Source organism: Biomphalaria glabrata, chromosome 13 (genome assembly GCF_947242115.1).
Source record: "Biomphalaria glabrata chromosome 13, xgBioGlab47.1, whole genome shotgun sequence".
Taxonomy (NCBI): domain Eukaryota; kingdom Metazoa; phylum Mollusca; class Gastropoda; family Planorbidae; genus Biomphalaria; species Biomphalaria glabrata.
The window spans coordinates 36,745,310-36,757,473 of record NC_074723.1 but is presented as its reverse complement, the minus strand read 5'-3'; the positions used below and the strand labels follow the sequence as shown (position 1 = coordinate 36,757,473).

The following is a 12,164-nucleotide window of genomic DNA, read 5'->3' as shown; positions in this document are numbered from 1 at the left end:
CAAAAAAAAAAAATGTTTACTATTTTTTTCAAAAGAAAAAATCTATTTAGTATGCATATACGTTGGACATAATTTAAAACAATAAATAAGTAGTTTTTCATATTATCGCGTGAACAATAGTGCTACGCGGTAACAGAACAGCACTTAGCCAATTTTTTTTAATTTTTTTTTTTACGGAAATGTTTTTTTCTTGAGGAATAAGAGATTGACCCTTTACAAAACAATTACATCAATTAGATATTCATTATAAGTCATCAGTTAGGCCGGGTTCACATCTAACTTCACATTCACTTTCACCTATCCTTTGATCTGCTGGACAGCTGGGGCACCACGCAAGATCTGTTAACCTTTTTTCTCCATTCTTCTCTGTCATTTGTCTTTGATAGAATTTCATTCTTATAATATTGAAACCTACCTTTTTACCTGCCTGGGTGGACCACTTCGGGGGCCAATTTTCAGTTTGTGTTTCCACACAAACACAAACTGTCTTTGTAACCTTGTTTATTTAGATGTTTGGAAGCATTTATATAATGAATTAGTAATGTCTTGCCATCTCGAAGGAAAAAAAAAAATTATAAAAATTAGTGAAATTATGTTTTTATGGATTGCTTACTTCAATTAAAAATACTGAAAGCGTATCTAGATCTAACCAATCTCATTGCTTCATTATATAATATATCTGTTAGGCTTAGTCTATATGCTATGATAGTCACTGGTACAGACATAGATTTAAAAACATTAGGAGAACCAACTCTTAGGAAAAAAAAAGTAAGATTTACCTCCCCTTCCCTGTCCCAACAAAGTAAATAGTCTGTGTGTCCGATTCTAACAAACTGGTCAGTGTTAGGCTAGCCTATAACTACGTGCACTCGGTCATGATAAGGCGACCGCGCGTTTTTTTTTCCTTGTTCGTTAAGCACTAATGTTTTGTTGAGTGGTCAGGCAAGAGAAGTTTAAAATAACACACCGACATGGTTAGTCAAGCACTAGTTACACAGATCAAATGTTTCTTCACGCGCATTTTTTTTTTCTTTGCTTATTAGATGTCACTGTATAAACTGATTTGATTTCAATCCTTTCAATGACGAGATTTTAAACTTTACTAACAGGTTTAATTTACGTTATAAAATAAGTCATTAGTATTCTTAAATGAAGTTATGTGCTTTTCTTAAGTATTTAAGCGAAGCACCCCATTATATATATATATATATATATATATATATATATATATATATATATATATATATACACACACACATATCCTTTTTATTATGCAACACAATGTTTGTACATGTGTTGTCGAAGCGGGTAATAATAGATATTATAAACTAAGATCTAGATATAAATCTACAATCACATAGATCTACTCAAAGAATTCGTATTACTAACTCTAAAAAAAAAAAAGGGGGGGGGAAGCATTTTCAGCCACACCGCTCCCCGATCAAAAGGTAAATGGTCTGCGAGTTCGACTGATGCTAAAAACCTGGTCAGACGTAGGCTACACGCTTAGGAATTTCTAACGGTCACTTAGAAACCCAGTAACATCTGACCGTTCTGAGTGAAGACCAATCGTTATAGAAGCCCTGGTCAGTACGACTTGGCAACGAGTGGTCTTAGCTGCCCACAGGTTGTGACACTGCAGGTCAGTGTTCAGGCTTTCTATATAAGGAATAGGTCTCGTTTGGATGCATAGAAAAAAATAACGTCGTAAGAACCTCAGTTATTATTAAAAATGATATGAAAAGAAAAATGTATTCCTTATATGGTAATGGAAAAAAAAATTGTCGGAGTTTCCCTTTAACAATGTCAAGGACGTTGTATCCAAAGATAACTGTTGCCAACTAAACTAAAAAAAAACTCTTTGTGCAACAATTGTAGATTGGAAATATGATTCTGCAATGTAAACAAATCTTATTTTCTTATCTTTTCTTATATAATACAGACGTTACTTCAAAAAAGATGATGATTATGTCCTACGAGTCATGCTACTAATCTTGCATGTTAACCAATGACTTGGCAGAAGTCATTGGTTTTCCTGGCAACCCATTCCAGGCTCTAATAGCACCAGGGAAGAAGGAGTATTTGTACAAATTTGTCCTAGCATATGGAACGAGGAATGTGCCTTTATCTTTTTATCTTTCAGAGTATTTTTATTAGATCCTGTTTTTGTATTTGAAGATTATGGTTCAGTGTTTTGTGTATAATTGCTACTTTACTTTTGAGTCTTTTCTCCTGAAAGCTTCCTAAATTTAGTGATTTTATTAAAGGTGTTACTCTAGTCAAATGTGAATATTCGTTTGTTATGAATCTCACTGCTCTATTTTGTGTCTGCTCCAGTTTCTAAATATTTTTTTGAGTTGAGGGGTCCCAAACAGAGGACCCATATTTCTTTTATTGGCCAAACCAAGGTTAAATAACATTTTAGTTTTATGTTCTTATTTGTAGAAATTTCTTTTAATAAACCCTAATGCTTGTCTGATTTTTTAAATAGTTTTATCAGTATGGGTTCCATGACAGTTTTTCATTTATTATAACACCTAGGTAGTTTGTGTTTTTAGTCTGCGTTACTGGTCATTATATTCGATCTAGTAAAATTTCTTAGATTATTAATGCTTCCGTTTTCCTTACACCGGATACACCAAAGTATCTATTTATATATACGCCTCCAATAATGAAAATTCTCCACATTTTAATTTTTACCCTTATTTCATGTATTTACATCAGGCTTTGGGGCTATTTTTGTATTTCTGAATATCAAATATCTCACGGCTCAAAGCGTTTATGATATGTAATGAAATATTCTTCATTTACTGAACTTTGATTCTGCTGTTTTTTGTTTTTCTAAGGCACCAAAAGAGTGAGCTCATCTCACCTGCCTTGTTATCGGTCCCAAATTAACTTGTCCTAGATATGTGTGCCCATGTTTAGGTTATAACCGAATAATGTTACGTTTTGATCTTCGGATAAAATTAAACCCATTATTGATTATGTTTTTTGAGGAACGCTGACAGAAAGAAAAAATGCTGAACGACAGATTGAATACATTACTGCATCATTATTACACGAATAAGTTAATTATTATGCTTCGTCTCTTGTATTAGCTGCAGGGTTATAGCGAGAATTGTAATGGCTTCCTTATTTTGTGTACTCCATGACTTAGATCTAGTAAACGTCTCGTTCTAAAAAAAAAGAAAAAAAAAAACATCGTTTACGTATTCCAAGTGGAAGAAGTTGAACCAAAATGTAAATTTATATTCACAACAATATATTGTTTTAAATTTGATTCTAAATGACAGAAAAACCTGGCCAAAAACCTTCACAATAATAAGGGTTAGGTTGCATCATAGACTTGTATATACTACTAGACTGAAAATTGGAAATAAATTCATATCTACGACTGATTTCTTCTTCTTCATCGTTCTCATTGTTATGTTGGAGTGTTCATATGAACATTTTTTAGAAAGTTGGATCAAGGCGTTGTTTTGTAAAGTAGTTAAAAGAAGTAAAGTTCTTTTTTTTTTTCAACCCTAACCTATGTAACATATAATTTTATTTTTAAATCTTGATATAGTAATTGATTATCGAAAATACACAAAAAATCACAATTTAGTGTTGCATTCAGTCTTTTGATAAAGAAGATTATGTATCTAAAAATTGCAAAAAAATAATTATGAAAATAGCCACTACACATGCGGAAGTTTCGCCCTAGTTCCCATCTACACATTAACAATGAGCTGCTCAAGGAGCCCGACTGTCCAGTTGACAGAGTCACTACTTCTCCAACAGACCCCCCTCCCCCCACCTACACCTTGAGAACATGTCAGACAACATTCTGACAATGAAGAGACCACCCGAGTCATACCCTTCACCCACAGTTTTATCCGTAAATATAGAAAACAATTACTATTGTGTTAGTGCTGCCCGTTTGCTTTGTTTAGATAATAAAACACACCAACAAAAAAACCATAATATGTATTGATGATCTGATTTCATCTGCAACGTATCAGGCTAATTATGTAATTTGTTTTTAAACATATAATATACATTTAAAAATATATCTGCACACACTATAAAGAAAGATTATACAGATTATTTAGTATAGGGTGCTACATAGACTCTATAGTGGTAGGTATTTGTAATTACGAAGCAAACTGATTTCGTCTTATGTGTCTCCAATTATTTCTTATCTTATCTTATATAATACAGACGTTACTTCAAAAAAAGAAGATGATTACGTCCGACGCGTCATGCATTTAGTCATGCATATATTTAAACCGCTATATAATTATGAAGTTGTTTTTTTTTCTTCAAATGAATGTAATAAATATAAATTTAAATCAACAGATATATTCTAGGGACAAGAGCTACTTGTGGACTTCTAAAAGCTTTCATTTTTTTTTTTCAATAGAACACAAAAAAAAAATAGTACATGCTTTGTTATTGGCACAAACATTTAAATATTTACAAAACAAGATTTAAAATACAGAAGATCAAATTTAGACTTGTCTGCGACGTGTGGTATTACGTATTGTAGGAGTATGATTGACCAGCAAGGACCGCCTATGAGTTTGCGTGTAACACGAAATTCCCATTTTTTTTCTTGTTTCCCAATTAATACAGACTTCTGAGGTTAATTTTTCACCATTGACTTTTATGTATAAGTAAATAAATTCGAAAGATTTTATTTTCTGAACGTTAGTCCCTATGTATTTAATTACTGTATCACAAAACTTTTAGTATGAAAGTATTTATACACAGTCTGTAAGTTCGTTAATGACTGCACGGCTAAGTTTTTCGGTCTTTATTTTCTAAAGACTTGTATTGCTTACAAGTGGACGAAAATATGTGACATACTTTTTTTTTCTTCAAATAGCTAAAATTATATATCTATACTATAAAGTAGAAAGTAAGAAGTATGTATGTATGTATATATGAACACATGAAAATTCAAAATATTGTCTATTTATTTCATTATTTAGTAAAATTAACCTTCAGATTTGTGTTTCAAAAGCATTTTTACATAAATTCGTTCCTTTATATCTGTGAGTTTAGACGTCCTGACATACTTTATAATCCCATTTATTTAATAAATCGGGTAAACCCGTTTTAATTGTACTTTATATCCTATTCATCTCGCGCTTCTTTCAATTTAAATGGCTAAAGTTATCTCGTTTCGCTTTTCACAAATCGGGTAAACCCGTTTCCATAGTATTTTATATTTGATATGGATGCAACCTATTTTCGCAAAACTACTTTTATTTTCGTGGCGAAAGAGAAAAACTTGAAAGAAACATTAACTTAGTTTGACATAGATATAAATCCAATCCACTAGATTAGTAATACACAAACTAAAGCCCTCAGGCCGCTGGTAATATCAGGCTAGTACATTATATATTATATATGCCAATTAGATTTACTTAGTTAGTAATATTTTAAATTAGTAATATTAATAACAGTTCATTATTGTAGACAAAGTATTTACTGACCTAATCGATACAGAAACTGGAATTTTTTTTTATATGAGCCAAAGTAAGTAAGGAAAAATAAATGTGAAAGTCTGTCGAATACTGTTTTATTTTTTAAAGTTGGCATTAAATTCTAGTGTAGACTATCTTTGACTTGTATCACTTACATGTCTAGAATAAGATTTAAGCTAGAAATGACTTTTAAAATATGTTTTTTTTATGTAGACATCCATAGATCTTTAAACGTATTATTTAGTCATAAAAAAATGTATACATAATTTTATCAGTAGATGTGACCAGGGGAACTGTGTGCTTAACAACGTATCGCCAATTTTATTCGATAATTTTATTGCTAAGTCTAGTTTTCATTTTTTTTTTATATGAGGAATTGAATACCTTCAAAGAAGACAGATATAAATCAAAGTCTTTCTATTTCAAATACAATCCCTGGTGCCTGATTACTAAGAATTGTTTTTTTTTTCTTTTTTTTTTATACAACGACAGTTGAACGGCACATATATAAACACTAAAATATTGAAAACGCTCACTACCGCATTAGATACAATGATTTTAAAAAATAAATTCTATTGCCAGCTGAGGTTTGATGTCTTCCATGTATGATAAACTACGAAAGTTAGATACCTATAGTAAATGTAGACTAATAAGTCGAATGCTGTTAATTAACCAGCTGCTATTCGGACCGAATCGTAAACTACTAAAGCGAATCCTATTGATTATACAGTGTAGTCCGTTTAATCGGACCAAGTCATATGACTTAAGTTTCTTAGATGTGAACGGGTAGCCTCGCTAGGGCGCCTCTTTCTTAGTTTAGGCACGGATTTGAGGTGTGAGTGACTTTACAATGGAAAGTGCGCTATGTTCACGGCGTGCCTTTTTTTTTATAATATAGATTGACTTTAAATGATAAGATAAGATATTTTATTGTTTTATTTTTTTTCTTGGAATGTTCGCACTGCCTAGATGACTTAAAGACAACAAACTTGTTCTGTCTCCACAGCTGTGAATGGGGGACCGGCATGGTGGATCGCACTCCCAGGAATGACTTCGCTTTCTGGACCAACGCTCAGGTAAGTCACACTCCCCCCCCCCCCCACTGGTGACCCCACACACGTGCAGTGCCGTATTTAGACTTGAAAAGGCCCTACGCTATTTGAGATACGAGGCCCGTTTTGTGTGCCCTTTATAAGACCAGATATTATATGTCAGTGTTAAATATTTCTTGGAAGCCCTTAGCTGTAGTTTGTGCTGCCTTGAGGTAAATCCGGCCCTGCGAACGTGCTTACGTGTTTTACTTGTTGTGACACGTGACTTTTACGTGATGGTCAGAGTTACTCTTTACTAACTTTTCAACATACATTCTTATTATTAAAACAATATTATAACATAAGCATCTTTTAAAACAACGAAATAAGCCAAACTAGCTACACATACAAACATAGATAATAGGACCATAGTTTCATTACAAACATAGGCACACGTTCCAGCAATACCATGTATTGTAAATATTTACAAAGTACAAAACCATAACCATATATCTATTTAAAACATATATAAACACAATAAATATATATTTATAAAATTGGAATGATCTGTACTATATATGTGTACTTGTCATATTTTTTAAAAATTAGACAAAAGCACTAACACGTGTATGTGGGTGCGGACTATTATATATATATATGGCTCCTTTTGTCTCGAAAGGCAATGGATGCGCCCAAATGAGTCACTGGTTTTTGGCTTAATCTTGAGACGGGGCAGAATCTGGTGTGGCTAATCAAGCCAATTCTAGAACGGCAGACTTTGCCACAATTCGTACATGTGTATGCCTCTGATTCAGGGCTAGCGGACAGCTTTCTTTTTTTTTTTAAATGTAAATACATTTAGTTACAAAGTTTCTTCTGTTCAAAATGACCGAACGACTTGTTGTTGTTTTAATATTGTATTTATATATGACATTATTGAGATGTAGCACAAGCACACGCTCACCAACGGATTCATGTTACTGTTAGTTGGGCTGGAAATTAACAACTAACAAATGCTTAACTGTTATTTATTACTTGTGTACAACTATGAACATTTTTTTATTGTTCAAATCGACTTGCGGTCATTTTCCCCGAAATCATTCTGCCCAGTCTTCATCTACCCCTTAGCCCGCTGGACATTAGGACACCACTCAAGATCTCTTAGTCGCCTTTCTCTATTCCTCTCTGTCTTTGCCTTTGATAGAATCTCTTTCAGGCCCTTGCATTCTTTGTCTGCCTCCTCTTCTTTTTCCTGGTACTCATCCCCTGTAGGAAGTTTTTTTTTGCGAGCCCTGAGGACCTTGTTTTGCCCCATAGGTTTTAGTCAAGCTGAAAGGCAAATGTTGAATAGCTAGAAATGATAGTTCCAGTATTTAAAACAAAACAAACGACGGCACTGAATAGCACTGTCTTGTCCGCGTGTAAACGTGCAATTGTGGACACTTTTTAAAAACAAGAAATACGAAGTAGCTGAACGTGTGTGTGTGTGTGTGTGTGTGTGTGTGTATCGAGTAAAGTTGAATAGAAATGTATATCTAAATATAAAATAATAGAGCGGTAAAAAAATGTTTGTGACTGTCCTTTTATGTGTGTGTGTGTGTGGGGGGGGGAGTAAGGGATAGTACTATTCACTGACCAAATGTTTGCGTGGGAGAGCGTTCTAGTGGTTCTTTGGGAAGCAACGTATCAGCTAGTATAAACATATAAGCCTACCCTAGATATACTAAGCCACATAGTAAAGTATCTGCTAGTATAAACATATAAGCCTACCCTAGATATACTAAGCCACATAGTAAAGTATCTGCTAGTATAAACATATAAGCCTACCCTAGATATACTAAGCCACATAGTAAAGTATCTGCTAGTATAAACATATAAGCCTACCCTAGATATACTAAGCCACATAGTAAAGTATCTGCTAGTATAAACATATAGGCCTACCCTAGATCTACTAAGCCACATAGTAAAGTATCTGCTAGTATAAACATATAGGCCTACTCTAGATCTACTAAGCCACATAGTAAAGTATCTGCTAGTATAAACATATACCCTAGATCTACTATGTAACATTGTCGAATTCCGGATTCAGTATGAAAATAAATTCTTTACGATGACATTTCTTTTGTACTCTTATTTTTTTTTTATTGGTAATGTTTTTTTTTCTTGGTTATATTTTAAAATAATAATTATAAATCGTAAAACTCTGTAAAAAGTCACAAAGCAAAACAGCTCGGATATAATACTTGTGAGAAGATAAAAACAAAAAACGGGTTGTGTTAAATTTAAAACTTGCGTTAGGCCCCTGAGCACAACTTGATTTCCGGTTGCAAATTGGTTTTATGTGACATTTTCTTTCTTAAATTGTCTCTTATATTTTTAATGGTAGCCGGTACTACGGAAGCTAGTACCTGTTGATACGGAGGGCGTTGTGGTGGGGTGTGGGAAGTTGAGTATGTGTGGTCGTGTAGTGACCTGGTCAATGTTTCTTTTACTGAACTCTTGTCCTCTGCTTCCTTTTGGTATAAAAGTAAATAAGTCATTAGCAATTGTAATAAAGTATCTAGCAATGAAGCAATTTTTGTTTTTGCAACTTAGGAATGGAGTTGTTTTTTTAAATGCTGTAATTGATTAATGTAACTATTTAATGGTAAAGTAAGTTGGTAATTGAGGTCTGAACTTAATTCAATCTTAAAGTATTTAGTTTTAAAAGTCGCTGTTGTATTGTCATTTATTTGAGTGGGATGTGTGCGGATGGGCATAAGTCGATTATCTAGCCTTGACCCCATATCGAAGGCGCCGCTTAGCTACGTGTCAAGGGGAGTTAAAGTTCGAATCCTGACTCGGCTGCGCTGTGTTTTTATAAAATGTCCACACAATGGATTGAAGGATGTTCAGTACAGAAGTAATTTTAAACAGTGTCACAACGTTTTTTGAAGAGATAGACTTGTGTTGAATCTCCTTCTTACTTCATCTGACATGCGCACTCGGAGGTGCCTTGGATCTAGGTCACACACTACTAAGATGCAATACAATGACACAGTGTAGAAATAATTTTCAGGACTTTAATTCTTTGAACCTCACACTTGAAACAATAAACATAGATAACATACAATTCAGATACAGGATACTATAATATTAGTGCTGATCAAATAAAACTAACCAACTATTTACCCTAAACTAACGACATCTAAGTCTCCTAAATCCTAACTCTAACTCTGACTGCAACTGATTACTTGACCTTAGCCTTGCTGTACTTACGCTTCAGTAGCGTAACGCAAGCAGAACAGACGGGTCAGTACGTGACCTCCGAAGGTGCCGGTCAGTAGCGAACTGGTAAAGCCCCCAGCGTTGTTGGCGGTCGGTGGCTTACAGCACCATACTACAGGTAGACAACTAAACCGCTGTAGGCGTAATTAAATATTAGCTTACAGAACTTGATTTAACAAGAATAACTTCTTTGCGAACAAAAATACATATAACTTCATTGCGATAAATTTACCTAGAAATGAAATGAAATAAACTGATATTTAATTAATCTTAACTCACTACGAAAACACGTCTTTACATTCTGGCATTCGGGAGTCGTCTGCCGTACTTAACACATCTTACGACAGCGCCGCTAACCTTGCATCATTCTACAAGACCAACACAAAATTAATTCACTCTATCTACAACTAACAATAAATATTCCCTTTCCATATAACCTAGGAAACACACACACACACACACACTACTAACAGTGCAATGCTAGTTAACCGTTAACCAAACCGAGTGAACATCATCTGCCTTAAGACATTTTTTAAAAAGAAATATTTAATGAAGTTTAAAGAAGTTGCAATTAGTAAGGTTTACTGAGTAAAAGAGTCACCTTATACTGTTTCTTTTCCCTAGCTATAACAAAGTAGCATACCAGACAGAAATAGATCTAGTAACTGTAAATCTAAATTAGTCGTTATCTAAATGCGTGTAAACTTTGAGCTTGTTTTTAGAATTGCATCATCATGTTTTGTGTTCTCTAAGAGTAATAGAATGACGTCATCACAATGTGTACACTCTGAGATTATAAAGCAATTTCAGCATAAGAAAGATTCAGTGTGGTCTTACGTTTAACGGCACCGAATAAGCTATGCTTCAGAGGAAAACAGAACTCATATTATTTAATATCGATGTCACATGATTATAACAAATCAAAAGATACTTATCATTTTCATGGGAAAAGACGATATTATTTTTCTGTTGTCAATCCGTCTGTCACGTTTAGATCTCAAAACAATTAAAGAGCTATTGAAAATCTGGCTTCACTATATATTGTGGTTTGCAAAGTTTAGATGCAACGTCTACGAATAGTCTTCAGAAAGAGATTTAAAAAAAAAAATTAACTATGCCAGCCGTTTTTTCTCCCCCATAAAAATACACCTGTTTTAATACATTTACATGTAAGGGAGATAATATTAACAAACAACAGATAATTACTGTGTATTATGTGGTAGCTATTATGCACCAGTATTGTAAATTGACAAAATATTTTTTTTTTTTTAAATTCAATATAATTACAAATTAATGTGTAACATTTTGAAATGCCTTGACTAATAGATAGTAAATGTGTTAATTCGCGTGAGTACTTGTGTGCTCATGATAACTATCTTACTGCTTGCGTGGCCATATGAAAGTATATTTATCCTAATGACATGGTGACGATTCATATGTTAAAGACAATACAGGTAACTGGGAGAGTAGTCGGGGAGGCTAGTCTGCGAGGGTAATCAGAAATCTATCTCAGATCTAAACAGCAAATTTAAATGTTCATACCCTCCATCTCCCGAAACATTCAGATATTTACAACGCACGCCAACATCCTCGTTTCTTTTACACATGAAGTTTTGAATAACGAGTGTTAAGTTAATGTCCTCATCATTCTGTATTAGGGCCTACTAGTTGTCATACCCGGCTTTTACCAGATTAGAAAAAAAAAAAGAAAAAAAAAGAAAAAACTTGTCTTGCTTCAGTAGGACAGACTTGTTCATTCCTTGACATTAGATCCTCCCCATCTTTGTCACGTTCTTCCACCTGGTATTGTGTGACAATAGTTTTTTGAGAGGCCGCTTAATTTTGTAAGGGACCATCATACCATCCAATTTTTTTTTAGGGTTTGCGTAGTCTTGTGAAACACTGCAGTCATTTTTAATCTTCGGAATCGAAGACATTGCCATTATTATAGACCTAAATGTTGTGTTTGTTCTATCCGTTGTTAGTTTTGAGTTATACGAGGTACGTTGTCATTGATGCAACTAGAAGTAACTAAAGAAAAGTGAGGTTGTATAAGACTGCACAAATACTATGTTATGTCAGTTGGCCGACACGTCACAGTCTAGTATTGATTGACATCTCGGTGGCCACGCCCACATGTAATGGAGACTTTGACAAATAAGTATATGACGCGAGGGCTGACAGTCACGTGAGAGGCTGGTCTTAAGTTTGAGTAGCGGGCACTTGGCTTCTACTACTTGGTTCTAAGCTCGCGTTTTGACTTGGTGCTTCCTGAACGAGGAGAGAGAGAGAGAGAGAAAAAAAAAAGGGGGGGGGGGACTGCGATGGATGCTTGTTGAATATTGAACACAGTGTTAAGTCGTGTTTCTTCTAACTATGCTTTGTGCTG

The 12,164-nt window shown here is 34.1% G+C and overlaps 1 protein-coding gene across 7 annotated transcripts in view; it reads left to right on the top strand.

Annotated features, from left to right (window-relative positions):
• The window catches only part of LOC106078346 (zinc finger transcription factor lin-29-like), a 422,178-nt gene that overhangs the window by 122,641 nt on the left and 287,373 nt on the right, over positions 1–12,164 (top strand). For all 7 annotated transcript variants that reach the window (XM_056008260.1, XM_056008264.1, XM_056008265.1 and 4 more), the window contains exon 3: positions 6,484–6,553. In XM_056008260.1, coding sequence (XP_055864235.1) covers positions 6,484–6,553 — 70 coding nt within the window. The remainder of the gene's footprint in view (positions 1–6,483; positions 6,554–12,164) is intronic.